This window comes from Amblyomma maculatum, chromosome 5 (genome assembly GCF_055883805.1).
Source record: "Amblyomma maculatum isolate TAMU_Amacu chromosome 5, ASM5588380v1, whole genome shotgun sequence".
NCBI classification, from domain to species: Eukaryota; Metazoa; Arthropoda; class Arachnida; order Ixodida; family Ixodidae; genus Amblyomma; species Amblyomma maculatum.
This window is the reverse complement of record NC_139348.1, coordinates 156,376,492-156,398,895: the sequence shown is the minus strand read 5'-3', so window position 1 is coordinate 156,398,895 and position 22,404 is coordinate 156,376,492. Positions and strand designations below refer to the sequence as shown.

Below are 22,404 nucleotides of genomic sequence, written 5' to 3'. Positions count from 1 at the left end.
CTAGTCTCTTCGAAATTGTTCCTCAGGTCGGTTGGGATATCTTATGCATCTGTACGTGTTTTGGCTGTTTGTCTTGTCTTGACAGATATGTGTACGTATAGTCAGCAAAGCATTCACTTTTGAATAAAAACCAACCAAATTGGATGGGAGGGGGGGGGGGGGGGGGGGTTATGTGAGAAAGGGTAAAAAGCCATTAATAAAAGTGTTTCAGACAAGAAACTGCTCCAAAATTCTCGAGCCTCCTTACACCCCTATGTTTGCCAACGTTCACATGCCGACCCAGCTGCAGGTGGAAAAGTTCCGGCCGTGTTTGGACCCTGTACGGCCTCCTGTTTAATTGCAAGAGCATGGATCGCTTCCGTGGTTCAATTTTCACGTTTTCTCCTTGTTACGTACGTGAGTCGGCAAGAAGATGATGGCGTAAAGTCCTTTCGCCGTCCTTACATCTCTTGCCATCCTTCGAATGGTAGGTCAACATTGCAAGGCACGTCCCCGCACCTCGCGTTTTGCGGCGGCGTGGCCCGTTTGACCTCGCGGGAGCGACACGCGGCACGCATGGGAACCATTCGATGCAGATGAAGACTCCCCCTCACCGTCGCGCTTATTTTCTTTTCCGCTTCGCCCCGTACACAGGCACACGCCGTCACCGCTTCTCTGACCTCCCCCCGCCCCCGTATTCCTTTGTATTTTGTTTTATATTTCAATTATGTTCTTCTCGCCCTGTACGCTAGCTGGCCTCGGTAATGTTGTCCGTTGCGTGCGGTACTAGTTCGTCTGCTACTGGCAGAGAAGAAGCAGACAGTTGGTTTTCGCCACAGCAGACGACGCATGTTGCAGCCGGAAGCTGTGCGCCACGGGTCACGTGGGCAAGGTCACGTGGGAGTCTCGGATTTGAAACTTGAAATTCTCGGAGTACCTGACGTGCACGCAAGCGTTTGCTGGATTTTACACAAGCTTGCACGTGTTGTAGTTTCGCTTTCGCGTCTATCCGAGTTCCAGCCACAGCCGGGCAGATGTGGTTGTGCATTGGGTTTGTCTGTAGTGTAAGGCCGTAAACGTGGATGCAGCTGCAGAATCAGTGGCATGCATCACGATACGGTCAGCTAGCGTTGCCGTGGTGCTTCGTAAGTTGTTGTTGTTGTTGTTGTTGTGGCTCGCAAGTTGTTGTTGTTGTTGTGGCTGTAGGAAGAAGGAAAAGGAAATGCACGGGCCTGTTACTCTGTAGCTGAGCCACCTCCGCTGCCTCGTGCGAACATAAGAGAAAATAGAGAAGAAACGAAAAAGAAGAGGGAGAGAAAGACGCGCGCCACAACAACAGCCGTCGTTCACCACCCGCTTCGTAAGTTGCGCCGCCGCGGTGGTGCAGTGGTAAGACGCCCGACTACTGTGCCGGAGTTCCCGGGTTGGATCCCGACCGCCGGCGACTGCGTTTCGATGGAGGCGAAACGAAGTGGCGTCCGTGTGCTGTGCGATGTCAGCGTTGTTGTTGTTGTGCCTGTAGGAAGAAGGAAAGGAAAATGCACGGGCCTGCTACCGCTCTGCAACTGAGCCACCTCCGCTGCCTCGTGCGGACAGAAGAGAGAAAGTAGAGACGGAAAAAAAAAAGAAGAGGCAGAGAAAGACGCGCGCCGCAACAGCAGTCGTCCACCACCTAAGCGGTGACGGGTGCAATGACGGCCTACAACAGATAAAAATTCGGCGGCTTATATATATATATATATATATATATATATATATATATATATATATATATATATATATATGAACCTCTTCGTTGAACGTCCAAGACCTAGCAGTGGGGGAATTTAATTCGAGGCCCTTCACTTAGCGTAACTAACACGGCCTCCCGACGAAGTCACTTCGGCACTAAAACATCATCATCATCATCCTCAGCCTGACTATACCCACTGCAGGGCGAAGGCCTCTCCCATATTTCTCCAATTAACCCGGTTCTGTGCTAGCTGCATCCACTTGACCCCTGCGAACTTCTTAACCTCATCCGCCCACCTAACTTTCTGCCGCCCCCTGCTACGCTTTCCTTCCCTTGGAATCCAGTTTGTTATCTAAGCGACCATCGGTTATCCTCTCTGCGCACTACATGTCCTGTCCATGCCCATTTCGGCACTAAATACGAAGAAACAAATTTTCTGTGTTTTCATGCCTTTGATGGCTGACAATGCGCTGCGACTTGCGCTAATTCTTCAGTAATGTTTTTATTTCACCTAACTCGACTGCCATGCTTACTTCTTTTGTTGTCGCTGTTCTTTTATTCCCCTTTTCGGTTAGATATTATAGCCATTAAATCCCATGCACCTCTAACTGAATGCCAGCTAGACACTTTTATTGTGTTTATTGTGCAATACTTTATTTTCATTATCTTCCTTGCCTTACCGAGCAAAATAATGAGTAAGTGAAGTCGTAACATGATTGACTGCTTTGCTAATTAATGTAAACTGCTGAATAATTATGTAAATAATCAAGAATACCGACGATATTTTAATGGCCGAGCCCTATTTCACCGTTGTTTCTGAATGTATGCCGAAATACATGAACAATGAAAGGAAGGAACAATATACCTACATGAAACGACTGATTACTTTGCTAATTGATGCAATCGGTTATATAATTAATTATGTTCTCCTATGTTCTCTTATGATCTCTCTACATTTTTACGGCACAGTGGCATACTACCATTGCCTTCCCAGTGATATCAATCTGTCACATGAGAGACAACGAAATAGCAAACGCGCAAAGTGACGGACTGCTCTTGCTTACTAACCCAACCTGCCAAAATAACTAAGATAACCATCCTAAAGTGATGTCCTCAACATTTTTATGGCCCAGTGCCTTCCTTAGCACGGAACGCTAACAAGGGAGTAAGCGATCGAACAGAATGGCAAGACTGACTGCCTGACTAACTAAGCAACCAACATATTAAAGTATTAAAGAACTCGTTTGCAGAGCCCGAAGAACAAGCGTTCCCACCAGGTCGCAAAGAGTCGCGGCCTCCATTCTACCTCCCGTACCTGCCCCATTTGCTCTACACAGCCGGACGGCAAGCCAGTGCCAATCTGCAGCCATATATCAAGCCACCCCTCGTCGATTGAGTTCGCCAGCTGCAGAAGAAAGACGTGTCGTAGTGTGACACTGAAGACGTTTCGGCTGGCCTGACCTGCTCTCCGCACTACATAGCGGTGTCGTCTGCGGTCCCATGTACAGCACATACGGGCGCGCGAAACGGTGTTCTGGAACTGGTTATTACAATTGTATGTGATAGCCCCCCCCCCCCCCCCCCCCTTCTTTCTTCCAGTCGCTTTCTCGGCCTCTCTTATAGACTCAACAGAGGGGGGGACGCACCCGGTCACGTAGGGTCAGGCGTTCCACATTCGCGCGGCGCTCGCCGTGTAATTACGTGATCACGTGATCCGCGTGGGACGTGTGCGAAGTGCACGCGCCGAGCGATCTACCGCCGCCGCCTGAAAGCAATCCGTGACGCGTTCTTCGAAGGACGCAATTTTCTTAGTTCGTCAGGGACGAACTCGGAAAGCGCATCTCTCGCTTGGTTTGGGAGACTTCCTTTTACGTGCGATATCTTATAGGCTGCGTTTAGACCAGACCTTTAACAAATTTGTTGCATGCTCAAAGCCCTCGCCGGTCATATAAGCATGCATGCGCTCTGATACGTTTCGTTTTCGTAAGTGGAGTGGGTGTTACCTACGCAGATGACAAGGCAAGAAAGTGAACGTCATTGACGGAAACCCGTATTTTGATCGGACACCTGTTCTGCGTGAAATAAAATGATGTGATAGAAAGCAGGATAGTAAGAAGGGGTAATGGAAGGAGGTACGTTCTGTTTGTGAGTATATATGTATAGACCCGATTCACTATCAGGTTTAGCAGGCGGCAGTTGTGGCAACCCTGTATTGTGGAGACGCCATAACGTTGGGCGGCTCGAAACTAAAAGCTCACAAAAAAATGTTTCCGACGCGTCGGCGCTAGTCTACCGGCCTCCTCCCTGCTGCGCGTCGCTCATTTGTCGCATACTTGAGACGCCGTTTGCAACGCCGTCCAACCAGAGCTCGGATTTCACCGACGCCGTGTCATAATTCGCGGCATAATTCAATATGCCTGAAAAGCGAATCATGTAGCCCGAACACTTGGGAAAAGACATCTCTAGTGTATGCCGCTACCAGTAGCCTGGCTTGTATTAACCATTTACTGACGTCCAGTCATTAGTGTCTACAAAACCCTGCGCCTCCAAGTCGCTTTCTAGGAAACATTGGACGGGCAACAGCGGTTATTCGACGCATGCTGTATCCATGAACCCCTATGCATGAGCAAGACATTCAGTAACCAGGACTGTCGACCGGTAATATGTCAGTATGAAAAAGTAGATGCGATGAGAGGGGATATGCCAACACAGTCAACCAGTCTGCCGATATGACATGTACACGTCTGGTGCAAAGCAGGGGCTGTTAGATATCAATAGCAATTTCCTTGCTTTGGACTTAATTTCATCGATGATGGCGGAAATATATTATGAGTCTTGTATATTCAGGATGGGAGAAAAAGAAAGGACAACGAATCGCCATTGGATTGCCACTCCTTTCAAAACAGAAGTCTGTGTATCACACACATATTATTGGAAAAGATAAACAAATGTGTTAAATAGAAGGCAAAGCAAATTATTAAAAATAAGAAATCTTACATTTCGAAAAAGAATGATTAGTGCATTATACAGTGGAGTGTCATTAATTAGAACCCGCATAAGTTAGCTGGTGCTTCGGTCCCATCGATATCACGTCCATTAATAATACACCGAACTGCCTGGCCTTTGCTAGAATAAATTTCCATCCCTTTCGTGTTTCAGTAATCGGGATTCGACTAGTAGATGGGCTCCTGCGGCATGCCATTTGAAGAGTGATTTACGTTTTTGCGTTATATCCGGTATTTCGGTATAGGCCGATTCTTTGTAACAAGCTTGAACTGCTACACCGCACCGGCGCCGCAAAGCCATCATCTCTACTACCGGCCACGCCGAACGAGGTCGTCAGCGGCACGCTGCGTCCATTTCGAAGAGTGGACGCGAGAGAAGTATTGAGGAAGAGGATGCAGAGGGAGGGGGAGCTGGAGGCAGAATGCTCGCTGACCTCCCGCGCTGACCCTACCCGCCCCCATGCATAGAACCAATGGAAGGAGATCCCACCCCTTCCCTCAGGCGTCATCTCCCTTACCCTTCAGTGAGCGGAGAATGACCGTTGTGCTCCGGTCGTTCTCACTCACCTCCGGTTGATATCGAAACCGTGGCGGAGGCAGTGGTAGCGGCCTCACCTTTTAGGCCTGGCTGCCCCACGCCTCCTCCCACCTGCACAACTTTCACCCTCTTACGTTGGCCGCGCACATCTGGCCGGGCTAGCCGTACTTGTGCGCTGGCGTATATACCCACTACTGCTTCATCTGTCCGGACGCTAACGATGGCCTGTCTCTACGCTAACGGTATTCGTAATATAGGCCCGGTCATAGGCGGCGATGTTGAGATTGCGCATCGGTGACCAGAGGCCGCAGACCAATCGGGAGATTGGAAGTGAATCTAGAGCACTGCGGTCTTCCTCGCTGTATATCATCGTGATACCTCGAGCGAGCCCGCATCGTTCCTAGAGTCGTCTTCGTACATACCGCTTATTGTCTTTGCAACGTGTAGTCATTCTGATTGTCATCTGCTGCTCGCATGGGGAAAAGGAGAATAGCCCCTGATGTGTGGAGTGCAGCCATGTGCAAGAAGTCACACAAACTGCGTGCATAAATGTTTGTTGTCCATAAGTGGAAATGAGAGTCATTACTTGGTGAAAGTCCAGCTTTTTGTAGAATGGTGTTGCGCATATGCGAAGTTCCTGGGCATGTCCATATTAGATGCCGTACAGTGGTGTCGCAAGCCGGTTCTTCGCAGTGTGGGCATTTGTCGGGAACTGGAATAGTAGTACTTTGCCACTGGTGTCGAACGGCGGGCGTAAGAGCCACTCCGACCCTCAGCCGTCTCAGAGATACCTCCTCCACCCTTGTTAGATTGGGGGGAAGGGGGTACGTACACGGGGGAATTAGAGCACGTGTACGCTGCCTGAGGGATGCTGATGATGTCAAATGGGTCAGGAGTGGATCCGGTGGCAAGGAATCATGAATAGGTTGTGACACATCTTCTGCATGAGGAAGCACGTCTGCTGTTATGGTATTCAAATTTTTGTTGTCTTGAACCCAGTGAATGGTTATAGTCACTGGGTAACGGTGACAAGCAGCATGTATAGTCTGTGCGACCCTAAGAGTGCCATGGACTTTCTTTAAATGTTTTAAGGCTTCTTTAGAGTGAGTCATTATGAGTACTTGTTGAAACGTAGGGTCGGCAGGTAACGCTTCTATGGCGTTTAAGATAGCTTGCAGTTCGAATGCAAGAGTTGATTTGGCGTCGGTAAGGTAACTTCGATTGGTGTTCAGGTGAGGGTGGGTTGGGCTTATAAAACCACCTTGCCACCCCACCCAACCACCAACTGAACCACCACCTGAAGCTATACCACCACCTTTTATGCCGTGTGGCAAACTCAGCGACATAAATAAATAAATAAATAAATAAATAAATAAATAAATAAATAAATAAATAAATAAATAAATAAATAAATAAATAAATAAATAAATAAGAATAGCCCCTGATGCCTTCGCAATCGGAGCCAGTTTTACATGTGTGGCGATTGCTACAAAAGATTGCTTTCATCACAGATTTCGGTGACTTCGCTCGCATGGTGGCGGTTTTGTTTACCTGGTGACGCGTCTGGTGCCTTTTCTATATATGCGGAGCGTGGTTTGTTTGCTCGCTGAAGGCGCGTCGTACATTTTTACGCGAAAATTAGACCAAAAAAAGAAATAAATAAACCGAAATGCGTCATACAACGTGAACCATGAACATCAGAGAAAAACTAAATACTCTAAATGGTCGCATATGATAAGGAGCCAAATGCCACACGAGACAGTAGTCAGGCTCAGAAATACAAAACGGGTCCTGAGCAACTAACTCTTACTTGGTTTTCCTGATACTTCCCTTATTAGTAATCAGAGGGTGAGGGGAGCAGCATGCCTTCCAATGCGATCATCGCGTTTCACTGGCCGGAATTAGAGCTCGCTAGTGCGACCTTAAAGAAGGGTGGTGAAGGGTGGCAGTTCCTGGCCCTGCGGGGCTGGGACAGTAGGTCAACGCCGCTTGCGGCGGGGGCTAGCCAGCCACCGAATTTGTATCTGTTGTAGGCCGTCATTGCACCCGCCACCGCTTAGGTGGTGGACGACGTTTGTTGTTGCGGCGCGCGTCTTTCTCTCCCTCTTCTTTTTCCTTTCTTCTCTATTTACTCTTCTGTCCGCACGAGGCAGCAGAGGTGGCTCAGCTACAGAGTCAGTAGCAGGCCCGTGCATTTTCTTTTCCTTCTTCCTACAGCCACAACAACAACAACAACAACAACAACGACCTTAAACTCCGCATGTTTGGACTCCATCTGATGGCTAATTAAATGGTATCCGCTTCGATATCTTAAACCCTTGCGTCCCGCAGTCGTCTGTCCCTGATAGTAAGCTGTTGTACAGAAAAGAGCCTCAAAGTGCAACCAAATACGCCTAACTTCAAGAATCTGGGACGACATATACTCTAATATCACTAACAAAAGAGCACTTATCATGGCAGCCCACAATAAGTGGAATTGATTTTCATCTAACCCCCACAACAAAGGTTAGAAATGTACTGAATTATCCACGAAGTTCGCTGACTGTAATGCAAAGAATTCGTTAAATATATAATTCTGCCTGGATTTGGTTTAAGGAATGACTTACGCTGCTTAATATATGTGAAAACAGAGCAATACAGTCTTACTGATTTTGGTTGGTTAGTTGGTTAGTTCATAGGAAGGGAAAGGCGCAGTATCTGTCACACTTGCTCTGTGGACACCTGAACCGCGCCGTAAGGGAAGGGATGAAGGTGGGAGTGAAAGTGGATAGAGAGAAAGGGGGGCCGTAGTGGAGGGCTACGGAGTAATTTCGACCACCTGGGGATCTTTAGCGTGCGCTGACATCGCACAGCACACGGACGCCACTTCGTTTCGCCTCCATCGAAACGCAGCCGCCGAGGCCGGGATTCGATCCCGGGAACTCCGGCACAGTGGTCGGGCGTCTTACCACTGCACCACCCCGGCGGGGCGCTGATTTTCTCTCGTTATTTAATTTATCTGTCATTTGTTTTTCTATCGGCCTTTCTCGTCTCTTCCCTCTTCATCTTTCCAAGTTGCCAACGTTCTACCTCTCACCTTCCCTTGTTTTATTTCTTTTTTTTTTTTCAGCAGGCGTCCAATGTGTACTGTCTTATATTTTCTCACTTCAGCACTTTTTATTATGCTTGACTGTTTTCCCCTACCACTATTCCCCTGGAATGTACACAGACAGGGTATTCGCACATGCCTCTCTTCCGCTGCCAATGAATTCATCGTGACCGGCTGTTTTTTCCGGTCTTTTCAAACGCAGTGCCAGCACTTACATATACACTATATAAAAATCTGTTTCCGCTGAAAACTCGTGAGCCATGGTCGCGTACCGAACTTCGATACCATCAGGCAACGTGCGCGAAACCGGTGTCTTTCCACTTCCTCATGCGCCGTTCGCGTTGAGAGCTCTAGACCCTTCCGAGCCTCTCTTCGAAGATGAGCCAGCGAGGAAGCCCGGCATACCGACACGGCTCTAATGCTGCTTCGAACGATGAGCCAACGCTTGCTCTACAACAGCCAAGGGGGGAGAGCCAAAGGAGAACACGCGTATGCGCGCAGCTCGTACGATGCTGCTGCTGTTGCTGACGCCAGTTGGAGGCCAATTTGTTTCCTTCCTTCTTTCTTTGTTTTTGGCGCGCGCGCGGACCCGGCGGCGCACTTCGGGATGATGCCGGTGACCCTGTTCTCGAAAACGGCGGCCACAGCATCATCAGTAGCGGCCAGCTATGCGCGGTGCTGTACTAAATGCATGCAGCGCTCGCGAAGGTTCAGCCAATACGTAAACTAACTTTGAAGCCCGATACAAAGAAAGTGAGTCCAAGGTTGCGAGATAGAATCCCGGCCGTCGCGACCGCATTTTGATTTGCTGGCGAAATGCGAAAGACGCCAGCGTGCGGCTCTCTGATCATACACGCTTTTAAGGAGCCCCAGGATGGAAATGAACCCGGATCCCTTCACTAAGGCGTCCTGCGTGGCGCTAGAGCAGCGTTAAACATCGGAGATCACAACCACACAACCTGTCGCATCGCGTCATCTCATCTCTCCTCTGCCGTCTTGCTTTCCAGTCACAATTAAGAGACTTCAGTTCTTGGTTACCGTTCACTGCGGCAGATATGAAGTTCTGTGTTAGAATGTTGAAGCGCAATGGTATATTGTGCAAAGTTTGGTAGAAAGCCCGCGAGTGAGAGTATGGTATGAGACATTTGTGGTACCGATGGTCTTTCTCTTCCTATCAAACAACTCAAGAGCGGATTTATGGGTCACTCTTGATTCATTTGCCCTATCTGCGCAAGACACCCCTGGGACTTTTTCCGTATAAAATAATTAGGCTCTCACGATTTTTTTTTTCTGATTGTTTTGCCATTCCAAAACTTTCCTCGGGTTGGGTAGGGAGGAAGGGTGGCTGACGTTGAGTGACAGCCCGCCCTTACATATGGCACTGAAAAAACAGCCACCGTACTACGGCCACGGCAACTTTATAGAAACTCTATAGTTCCCTTTGAACGGCCGTGACACTGTCATTGCTACTTTCAGCGAACACCTTTCCTAGATGGAGAAAACAGCTTTGAATTTCCACTACGTGATTGGCAGCACACTGCACAATTCTAGCGGTTCAGTGCATATCCTGGAAGGATGAGGCAGCCATGCCGCGCCGAACTGAACTTAGCTCGCGACGCTTACGCGTTGTCGTTTGTCGGGTATCACCGGCGACGACGTGTTTTGTTTCGAGCGAGGAAACGCTCACGACGTCGGCGCGATAGCGGTCGGTGCCGAAGACAAAGGAGGTCGAAGGAACAACAAGCAAAATAGCGACGCCTCGCGTGTGCCCCCTAATGGATGGCACGGAGCCGTGCGTACCTGCTTTGTGTGCTCGTGCGAATGCGACGAGGGACGATGCGAGGCGTCGCGTGTCTGCGATTCTGCGGCGTTTATGGCCGTTTGCCCCCCTTGCGAGACCTCGGAGTCATTTCTTCTCTCCGGTCTGTTTAAACGGGCTCCATCTCAACTACGGAGGGGTACACACGTCGGATTATTGTCAACGCTCACGAGGAACGCGTTTTCACGTACCGCGGCTATTATGTATCAACAAAAAATATACCCCCCCCCCCTCTCCTCCTACTCCCCTTCCCATTTCTAACTGTTCAACCTTCCCACCTTTGCTGGAGGTGGATATAGTTCAAGAGGAATAGAAACCCCTACTTTGTATTTCCCATTGTGTTCGCTGTCGCTTTTAATGTCGCGAATGAAGGATCGTTTTGGGGTAGGCTGCGTGGGTTTCATTCGACCAGAATGCATCAGTGCGGGCTAAGACCGCTGCTCTGTCGGTTGCCGTCTGTACGAAGTGTCGCTTTCTCTATCTGCTTGTGAACGACTGTATCGGATGAAAGGTTCCGGTACCTAGCGTTACCCATTGCCAAGTTAATTGTTATGCTCGTTGTCGTTGTGCGGCGTTTCTCACAACTGCGACTGCTTCATTCCTGCAGGGGTGACCCCGACCGTTGTGACCACTTCGGCAGCACCGCACTGCACTGCGCGGCTGCCAACGGACACATCAACTGCGTCTCCTTCCTGGTCTCCTTCGGCGTCAACTTGTGGGCTCTGGACAACGACTTCCACACGGCCACCGACGTCGCCTCCATCAACCAGAGGGAAGAGGTAAGCTGCGCTTTCCCCCACAAGCGGTAACTTCCATTCCGAAACTTCATCCCCACACAGTCACATTCAAGTTGAATTTCTGCTCACACCAGGATCCTAGGCAGTGAGGTTTTGCGTCGCCCTACTCGTGAACAGTTGAACACCGGTCTTCTATCCCCAGGCGTTGACCAGCAATGTAGGATACTACTCTTTGCTACAAACAAAAAAATCGAGGTCAGGCAGTCTGCTGCATTGGAGAAATGCGACAGCATGCGTTGCCGCAATGGCTAAGGGCCTCCTCCTTTGTTGAAATTTTTCTGCAGTCTTGTTCCGTGACTTCGGTAAGACGTCATCTTGTCACTTGCTGTCACTGCTATGCACTAATTTATCATTATCATTAACATAACTGATTACTTTTTACACCAATTATGTGTTAATTATTATAATTATGTTTAGGATGACATCATCGCTTATTCATCATGACATATTCCAGCACTCGTCATTTTATTGCTAAACTGCATTACACTCCTACACACATTCAACTTGGACACGTGACGTCACAGTGGTGCCGTTTCCGCCGGGCACGTTTTCCGTACAAGGCTCCCGGTCACGGGTTTTGCGTTTCACGAGCCATATGAAGTCTTTCGCCTTAATAAATATCCATTATTACAACATTACAGAAACTCTTCATATGTTCCTGTTCTTGGCAAATCTCTCACCATACACCATCTACGAATTCTCTGGCGCATAAACTTAAGTACGCCTCTTCTTTCCGTTGCTGCCTCCAATCCTCTTTTGTATGTCAAAATTGCTCTAAACCGTATTCCGATATGAAACATTTTTCCTCCTGTCATTGAATCCTCTCATTATACTCATGCCCGCCTCCCCCAACATGGAAGGCTTGACTGACACCGAGCCAGTTGACACACCAGTTAGCTTTGCTGAACCTGGCGCAGGATATTCTCGGCGCTTAATGTTGTGTCGTAATATAATCTGTATCTCCATTTGAAAGCCATGGTTGAAACACAAACCGCCATAGCCGTCGTAGCGCACAAAATCTAATTCCGCTTGAGCACTTTACGGAAACGTGTACAAGACACTTGCATATACATCAAACTGAGTGTAAGGACTGTGACCGGAATTGCTATGCACTGTGCACATAACGGGCAGCCTAACGCAGAGGCAGAGAGGACACTGTGAACGCAGTTAGGGCGGCGAGCACGTAGTCACGTTGGGTCACTATTTTTGGAAATTTACTGCGATAATGAATGCTGTAATCCGTTTTAGACAATTACAGTCAGAGGTCCGTGGGAGAGGTTTCATACTTACGAGTCGCGAAGGACGTGCGACCGGCTGTCGCATGCGACCAGAGAGCCGCGCAGTTCGACCGATGTTCACATTTGCAAACGTGACCTGCGGGTCGCTTTTCCGACCTTATCTACTTCCACTGTCCACCTCATAGAGTAAAGCTAACTTACGTCCACTTCAGCTGGGCCGCTGATTGGTTACCGCTTTGCGACTGCGCACGACTTCCGCGAGCCTCGCAAATTTGAACGGACCTTAACTCTGCTGCCACTGTTGCTGTGATATACATCGAGCAGAAATGTAAAACACTTGGTAAAACATAACTCTATGCTTGTTCTTCGGTGTATAACTTTCATCATCATAATCGTCATCATCATCATCAGCCTGACTATACCCACTGCAGGGCGAAGGCCTCTCCCATATTTTCCCACTTAACCCGGTTCTGTGCTAGCTGCATCCACTTGACCCCTGCGAACTTCTTAACCTCATCCGCCCACCTAACTTTCTGCCGCCCCTTGCTACGCTTTCCTTCCCTTGGAATCCAGTTTGTTACCCTAAGTGACCATCGGTTATCCTCTCTTCGCACTACATGTCCTGCCCATGCCCGTTTCTTCTTCTTAATTTCCACTAGTATGTCGGTAACCTCAGTTATTTCTCTGACCCACTCTGCACGCTTCCTATCTCTTAATGTTACCCCTACCATTTTTCGTTCCATAGCCCTCTGGGTTGTCCTCAACTTAAGTAGAACTCCCTTGGTTAGCCTTCACGTTTCAGCCCCATAGGTGAGTACCGGCAAGATGCAACTGTTGTATACTTTCCTCTTGAGCGATGCCGGTAAGCTGCTAGTCATAATCTGTGAGTGCTTGCCAAATGCGCTCCATCCCAATCTTATTCTTCTTGTTATTTCCTTTTCATGGTCCGGATTGCGGTTACTACCTGTCCTAAGTAGACATATTCGTCTACTACTTCCAGTACTTCGCTACCTAATGTAAACTGCTGTTCCTTTCCGAGGCTGTTGAACATTACCTTAGTCTTCTGCATATTGATTTTCAAACCTACGTTTCTACTTTTCCTGTCTAGGTCACCAATCATTATTTGCAGTTCATCCCCCGAGTTGCTTAGCAAGGCAATGACATAACTTTAGCTGGCTATATATATATATATATATATATATATATATATATATATATATATATATATATATATATATATATATATATATATATATATATATATATATTATGCGTTCATTTTTCGTAGGACGCGAAATATGGAGCTCCTTGTTAACAGTGCGGTATCTGTATACGTCGGAAAGGTCATCACGTGGTCAAGTGGGCATCTTTCATAGTCCATGCGCAGTTTTAACCCCACATGACCGATACCACATTACCTTCCGGTGTCGCAGGTGCTGCGGTTCCTGGACCAGGCGGTGTCCAAGCAGAGTGCGCTCAACAAGAAGCTGGTGCAGCGGTTGAAGGAGAAGGCCCTGCGTGACGCCGAGAAACGCCGCAAGGGTTACCAGAAGCTCACACGCAAAGCCGCGAAAAAGGCCGAGCGGGACGACAAGATGCTCGAGAAGCAGCGAAAGCGTATGGCCCAGGTGAGGTACACGTGCTCCGCGTGCAACAGAAAGTGATTCCGGAATCACTGTAGAATCTGCAGTGGAGAAGTGCGTAAGCCTGAGTTTTGCGGCTGCACACGGTACTACATCGTGCGCCCCTGTAGAGATTTCAAACTGCGAAACTTATAATACCAGCTGCGTCGTTGACGACACTTAAGCTCCGCTATTAAGGGTTAGACGCCACACGCACTAGTTTTATCAGTTTTTATCTTTATTTTTTATATATTATAGCGAGAGTTACAGCACGCCAGCCGCTTCGCGAGGTGAGCGTGGCTGCGCGCTGAGCCGTGGCACCACCGCTCCGCCAGCTGTGCGCGTGCGCGGAGTGACGTCATATCCCGCAGCTGGTGTGTACGTCATGCGCCTCGCCCGCCTCGTTAGTTCTGCGCATTCGCGGAGTGACGTCAGAGTGACGTCGACAAGGGGCGCGCGATGTGCTGTGTACAGCAGCAGCGCTCAGGCTTTCGCATTTCTCCACTCAGATTCTACAGAAGATGCCCGACTACTGTGCCGGAGTACCCGGGTTCGATCCTGACCGCCGGCGGCTGCGTTTCTCCGTGTGCTGTGCGATGTCAGTGCAAGTTAAAGATCCCCAGGTGGTACAGATTACTCTGGAAGCCTCCACTAGGGCATCCCTTTCTCTCTTTCCGCTTTAACTCCCCTCTTCCTTCCTTCTCTCATGGTGCGGTTCAGGTGTTCCACAGAGCAAATGTGACAGATACTGTCCCTTTCCTTTCCTGCGAACCTATTATTATTATCATTAATATACTGCAGCGCTCTCAATGACGTCGCATCCCGACATCGACATACCTACGTCACTATTCCGATGTCCTCATAAGTCACGCAACCGGAAGTGAGGTATCACGTAATCACTGTGAACGTCGCCATTGCTCCGGTTGGCCATTTCGATGTCCGATTGAATTAATGGCTCTAATTAATTAAATAACGATTCCACGTGCGCCAAGATTTTCCCTGGTGACATTGTTTCATCCTATATCGACCACAAACATTGGATTTTTCCTATCGCCCCTCACTTCGATGCAGTTTGTCAACAAAGTTCTGGTGACAAACACCTCAAGCATAGCCACTTAATGCTTATGCATTAATAAGCGAAATTGGCAATGTCATATCATCACTTCAGTAATCTCTCGACCAGATTAATATCTTCCCTTCGTTAAAGAAGTGTTTGGTCGTTAAATCTCGGTTATGCTTGGCTGTATCCTGCCATCTGGACATAGATCATCCTGGTTTAGTTCACTTTTTAACAGCTTCCTGCAGCCACTGAAATTGTAACGCAGGATTACGCGAAAGCTGCTTACTCAGAACGGGTCTATACTAACACACTTCAACAATGGCTTTTCATGAGGGCTGCCCTGGAATGGAATGACCTTCTGAATAAAGCAGCGACCATTATTAGCCTACGCTTCTTCAGAATCGATATTGATTGAATACGTACCGATCAGTATAAACCCCTGTCCATCACTGTAAATGAAGTGTTCTGCCGTCTATGCGCCCACCTCTCATTTCATGTCCCTGCATCGCGTTGACCTTTGATGAGTATATAAAAGTGGACTAAAAAGTGCGTTCCACGTTTTTCAACTGAAATGGTCACACCATGAAATTGTCATATATTATTTCTTTAATCTCTATCCTCTGAGGAGCTCCGCTATAAGTACCCAAAAGTATGACAGCGCGATCAACGTACGATGACTAATGCACTGCATTCGTCAAGGGCACAGCTTGGCTCTATGGAGAGCGCCTTGTGTGCTGTGCAGGTGGAGCTCCTGGTGGAGGCCAACAACGGGGTGAACAGCGCACTCATCCCGCTGCACGTGGGTGACGGCCGGGGCACACTGCAGCCGGCGAGGGCGCCAAAGTTCTCCGACATGGTGAGCACAGGCACCGCCACCACGGTGTCCAGCCGCAAGGGCCTTGGTGCCGTCTCCAAGAAGGTACACCTACGCAAGCAAAACACCGACCCCGGAGACAACTTCAACAAGGCACGTGCACATATATGCATACGGTATACACCCTTGTGCGCTGTTAAAGCGAACACTTGGTAAAAGTTTTCTGTTTCACCTCAGATGTTCGCGATGCAGGTTGATTTGGCGGGAGACGAGTAGTAGGCGCGAAGACAAATGAAGTTGACAGACGAAGAATCCTGGCCTCGGCGGCCGCTTTTCGATGGAGGCAAAAAGCATGGTGCCCGTGTGCTGTGCGATGTCAGTGCACGTTAAAGAACCCCAGGTGGTGAAAATTTTCGAAGTCCTCCACTACGGCGCCTCTCAGAGCCTGAGTCGCTTTGGGACGTTAAACCCCACAAACCAAACCAAAACGAAGAATAGAGAAATGTAATGCAATAAAAAGCTGCGCTATTAAGACACAGACGAAGGAAAGGTAGGACACACACAAACGCAGACTGACAACTTTATTTCGTGAAGAAAACCAAGGTATATATACGCGATCTCCGCTACTATCTAATCACAAAAAAACAGCAAGCGAAGAAGTGACGTGCACTAAAAAACACAACATATCAAAATCTGCTGCAGAGATGATAAACTTAACTAGGGCCGGCCCGCTAAGTAAACCAAAAATCTTCCAGTCTAATGGATTATCAGCACAACCATCAAATGGTAATGCACAGTGATGCAAGTCAAAACCCATAGTACATCATACCACCATCTTCAGGCTGGACAACGAAACATGGTATAAAACCAGGTCACACAAGCAGCTTATCCAAGCCTCGTCAGACACAAGAAATGCAGTGAAAAAAGGCACCAAGTAAGGCTAAACGAATTGTCTATCATTAATACCAACCACAAAAACAACACTAACAACAAAACAGATATCGCGAAGCTATGACATCCGACCAACACGCGGCCCACAACGCAGACATATGAAAAGGCAAAAGCAGAACCTATACATGACCGTCTAAAAAAATTTCTTTTTCCGACAACGAAATAGAGGGCTTGCTGACGCAAACGCTTGTGGTGCTGATGAAGAAGGTCTCAATTACTAGGCGCTCCCATTTGTCTTTCGACCTGGCCAGAAACTTCGTCCTCTCAAAGTAAGGCACGCATTCCCGTTTGTTTTCTTTCTTGCAGTCAGCACAGTGCTCGGCCAAAAACCCTCTTTCATTTTTCTCCACATTCAACTTGTGCTCTCTTGCTCTTTCATTAAAGCATCTGCCGGTTTGGCCTATGTAAACTTTTCCACAACTTAGGGGAATGCGGTAAACTACTCCAGAAGCACATTCTGTGAATTTCCTTTGATGCTTGATAATGCAGGGAGGCTTCCTATTCTCTTTCATCATCGCACACACCTTCGAGAGTTTGCAAGGTGCGGAGAAAACGATGTTGACGCCGCCTTTCTTCGCAATTCTCTTGACGTTGTGCGAAAATTTATGAAAATACGGGATTACGTGGATCTTCACTGACTGCTCTTCTTCATTACTTTTGCTGCCAGCCAGCAGCTCGCAAACGCTGAAGCTGATGCTGAAAACTTTCTTCAGCCATATGGGCGCATGACTTTTCCAGGGCCGACGTGATGCACAACGAAATGATGCCTCTCTTGACCAACTTTGAATGGGCACTGCTATATGGAAGCAGCGCTTTTCTCGACCTGGGTCTGAAGGACCAACATAAACATTGTTCCCCTATGTGCAAAACTAAGTCCAGGAACTGAAGCTGTCCCTCTAAAGGAAACTCGCTGGTGAACCGGAGCCCGCCGGAAACACTTGAAAAAGTAGCCAGGAGCATCGCAGCCATATCGTGGATGTTGCCGATCGCAGGAGCACTCAGGAAAACCAGATAATCGTCAACATATCGGCACACACAAATCACACCCAAATCTTGCAACTTCCCTTGTAAGCGCCTGTCAAAGGAAGCCAGAAATATCGCTTAGAGCGGGAGCTATGCTTGAACCTATGCAAATTCCAGCTTTTTGAATGTGGTACTGTCCGTTGTGGTGGATGGCTGAAGACTTTAGATAAAAATTTAAAAGTTCAAGGAAATTGCCTGTGTGGAGACCAACCGCATTCTGAAACCGCAGTTCCCCATGAAGCTCAACGCTTTCTCTGATGGCAGCGAACAGACCATCGTGTGGAATCGAATAAAACATGTCTTCAATATCCACTGAGAAATGTAGCTTTATATAAAAATAAACTATGATACGGAGACATGTTTACTACAAGGTAAGTGGTTAATTCTCGTCAAGTTATCGAAAATGGCTGAACTAGGCACACCTGCACAAGCTGTCAAGCTACATATGTCGCTCGAGCTCATCTCCCGCTGTTCAAGGCTTCTCAAAAGGGTGGGGCCTGCCTGCTTCTTCAGGAGATACCTAGTCAAGAGCCATCTTGGATAATACAATACGCTCTTAGATAGCCATTTTTCGAAAGTTCCAGATATGAGCAAAGAACTGAGAGAGTGTGAAACCACTATCGCAAGTCTCCCCCCCTCTCCCTCATTGCTTACGCGAGGCTCAATTCTTCCCTCTCTCTCGGTCTTCTCAAATTTTCTGGAGCCTTCTGACTGCGCACGCAGCTTTGTCAAGGTCAATAGAAGAGGGAAGGGCCATGGCTATGGGCTCGGATGCAGGCACCGGTGGTCGTACATTTGGGTTCATTCCAGAACATTGTTTTCGTTCATTTAGAGTGAAAGCTACGGTCCACAGTGCAACTCCCAAGGTTATCTGGCCCCACAAGTTTGACCTTCAGTCGCCGCGGAGTGCAAGTGTGGTGGGTGTGACGTCACGCTACGGGACTCGTTGCGGAGAGGCGTCGCATCTGCGCTCAGGGAGCCTCACCACTTTGGTACCATATGATTAGGCAAAGGCTTAATAGCTGCTTCGCCAGTGCTTGGTCACTCAGTCTCGCCATGTATGAAGCATGCACCACTCTGAGAGCGTCAACTGTTTGTCGTAGGCAGCAAGCTACACCTGATCACCCTGGTGATATAGATCAGTGGCGTCTGCTTATATCACTAGGTTTAACCTTGATAAACATCTGCAATTCTTTTTCGGTAGTGATGCCTTGCACTAGCCAAAGCAGCGTTATAACTCGATTAGTTTTGTTTCAGCACACTCCTAATCATTGAAGCTAGGCATTATTACAGTAGGTGCAATCAAATTTGCAAAGATCGAGACGTGTACAATTTTGACCATGAAGTAACCAAAAGTACTAATAACATAAAAAAACAAGCGGATATATGCTTCACAGTGAATGACGTACATAATTTCAGAAACTATGTGTTATACCTAAAATAAATTTGTAATTAATTTGTGGGTTATTAATGAGTTGAGTTGAAAGTCCATTGACAAGCAAGACCTATGGCAATAGATGGGGGTACTGGGGAGTAGGCAGAATCTTCAGTGTTTGCATAGGTCGCCAGTCATCTCACATTGCTCTGACCAGACCACTGAGGGAGCCATACTTGGCAAATATTTATTTATTTATTTATTTGCAATTCTGCCAGTCTCTAGTGAGACCATAGCAGGTGGGCATTACATTCATAATATCGACAAAATGATGATGACAAGAATTAAAGCAGCTCTACAAAAATACAGTATTAGGCACTTCTTGAAGCACAAAAAAACTGAAAATATGTTATCAAATTCGCACAAACAGCTCACAAATAAAGAACACATACAAGTTCAAAAACGAAACAATGGGATAACAGGCTGTCGACTGCGTTAAACAAACGAACGAAAAAAGAAAGCGAAATTTGTAACCGAATAATGTCAGCTCACACCGTGGCCTGTAGGTTGGAAAAAAAAAACTTGAAAATATATCAGCGTTAGTAACAAATGAGTGCAGGCACTTCCATTCGCTTGTTGCCAACGGGAAGAAAGAATGTTTAACACTGTGACATGAAAATTCGGTTAGCGTGAACGCGTGATGGTGTCTTAACTCTCGCTTATGTGATAATGAAACATACTGTGATAAGTCGATGTTAAAGGTAGTAGCTGATATAGGAATTTTAATCGCGCCAACTTTGCTCTTGCTGATAGCGTTTCGAGCCCGGATATTACAGCTAGTTCTGTTGGCTTGCATTTGTTATGAATGAATCTTAGTGCTTTACGCTGCATTCTTTCAAGCCTCGAAATGTTCGTAAGAGACTGGGGAAACCAAACGGTGTTAGCATATTCTAGTACTGGTCTAATAGAAGTCTTATAAGCTAAAAGTTTAGTTTGTGCAGGGGCTAGGCGAATACATCTTCTAAGAAAAAATCACTTGCGCAATGCTGTAGCAGTGATGTTACTAATGTGTTCGTTCCATCTAAGATCTGAAGTCAGTGTGACACCCAAAATATTTGTGCTTGTTTACAAAGGTAAGTGGAATGTCATTCATTTTATACACGAAATTAGAAGGCTGTTTTTTCCTGGTTACTGCCATTGCTACCATTTTCCTGGTTACTATCATAAAATATCATTTTATGTTAGAGTATTTTGTAGAATCAAACAGTGGTTCAGACAGTAGGGTTTGATCTCGGAGCGTCCAGTTGAAAAAGCAGGGCAATTCCAGATAAGATGAGATATGCCGGCGCGCGTTAAGAGTCGTACAGTGGGGGCACGTAATCATTTCCTCTGTATACTGATGCCAGCGGGCCATAATACGTGACATGTAGGCCACATGGGCAAGGAGCTTATTCAAGAAGACCTTCTGACATCGGGTGAGATGGGTCTTACGCATAAAAGGTGGGAGGGCCGGTGTGGCCACCTGCATGCGATGCTGACTGAGGCTGGGACGACTGGTCCGTGTATAATGCATAAGGACAAGAGTGTGTCCACCCAAGGCCAAGTAAACATGAAGCAAGGGGGTGGGGAGGTAAATGTGGGCGTCCTACCTGCCAAGGCAGCCGCAGCTTATGCCACCGAATTGCCCTCTGATTCGTGCGTGTGACCTAGAATCCACTGAACGACAATAGTTCTAGTCGCGAGTTGGTGGCGTTTAAGGAGGTGTTGTATGGCCGTAGCAGTTGCATCTTGCAAACTCGGAGTAGCAATCTCATTGGCGCTTCATGTGAATCAATTAAAATGCGTATAGATTCAGTTCCTGTGCAAGGCTCTCCAGACAAGAGTTCCCAGATCGTGAGGAGTTCAGCAAGAAAAGGGGTACCTTGAAGTAGGCAGGAGGCAGCAGTAGCTGAGAGGGAAGGCTTGTCATCGCATACCCATGCAAATTCGTTAGTGATTGCAGCATCAATGCATTTTAATGATTAATTACTTATACCCGTTTTTCAGTTTATACCACCCTGAAGGCACCGGAAAGAGGTCACTATGGGAAGGGTAGCATATATGTGCAAGTGGTATGAAAGTTGAGTAAGCGCCCAGCGGTATGCAGGAAAAAGCGAAACTGAAATTCGTTCGGGATAAGGTGCTCCTATCAATCTGGCTTCTAGGTTTAGATGGCTCTGCTTTCGTGGCCTAGAGGGCCAAGACAGCTTTGACTATGCAATGCCGGCAAACCTACCTATATACAGCTGAACACATTGCCCATTGCAATTCCCACTTATGGAAACGTAGAGAAATGATGGCAATTTCTACATGTAGTTACTAAGTAAAGGCACAGGATAGCATGGTACAAAAGCATGTCATAACAGCTGTCGCTCTTTGTACTTCCCATGGGTTATATATATTATGCATCTGACAATTAAACAGCAAATGCTACACTGGAGACACTGAAAAGTCAGGCTAAAATTCATGGCTGAGTGGGAGGCAGTCTTAACTTGCTTATTTGTGCAGACACAGCTTCATTTTCTGGGGAACTTATTGAGCATTTCTCCGCCGCTTGTGAAACAGCTTCAGAAATCTCGTGGTCCGCGACTTTCATCCTGGCATCGCTGTAATAGGAGGGTGTTACTTGCTCAAAATGGGAACCCGTCGAGGAAGCGAAGACACCTCGAATGCAATGTGGTGCATAGCTGTCCCTATCACCCTTAATTGTCGATAGCTAACATCGGCAGGCGTCGATGCCTGCGACCTTTTCCTAGGAAACTAGTAGAGGCTAACCTGTGGGAACCCGTCGAAGAAGCGAAGACACCTCGAAAGCAATGTGGTGCATAGCTGTCCCTATGATCCCAAATTTTCGATAGCTCATACCGGCAGGCGTCGATGCCTGCGACCTTTTCCTAGGAAACTAGTAGAGGCTAACCTGTGGGAACCCGTCGAAGAAGCGAAGACACCTCGAAAGCAATGTGGTGCATAGCTGTCCCTATCATCCCTAATTTTCGATAGCTCATATCGGCAGGCGTCGATGCCTGCGACCTTTTCCTGGGAAACTAGTAGAGGCTAACTGGAGCCTGTGGGAACCCGTCGAAGAAGCGAAGACACCTCGAAAGCAATGTGGTGCATAGCTGTCGCTATCATCCCTAATTTTCGATAGCTCATATCGGCAGGCGTCGATGCCTGCGACCTTTTCCTAGGAAACTAGTAGAGGCTAACCTGTGGGAACCCGTCGAAGAAGCGAAGACACCTCGAAAGCAATGTGGTGCATAGCTGTCGCTATCATCCCTAATTTTCGATAGCTCATATCGGCAGGCGTCGATGCCTGCGACCTTT

The 22,404-nt window shown here is 47.6% G+C and overlaps 1 protein-coding gene across 1 annotated transcript in view; it reads left to right on the top strand.

Moving 5' to 3' along the window:
* Positions 1 to 22,404, top strand: part of Sans (SAM_USH1G_HARP domain-containing protein Sans) — a 121,032-nt gene that overhangs the window by 94,602 nt on the left and 4,026 nt on the right. Inside the window, exons 2-4 of the mRNA XM_084604799.1 lie at positions 10,769 to 10,940; positions 13,630 to 13,824; positions 15,621 to 15,845. Coding sequence (XP_084460925.1) covers positions 10,769 to 10,940; positions 13,630 to 13,824; positions 15,621 to 15,845 — 592 coding nt within the window. The remainder of the gene's footprint in view (positions 1 to 10,768; positions 10,941 to 13,629; positions 13,825 to 15,620; positions 15,846 to 22,404) is intronic.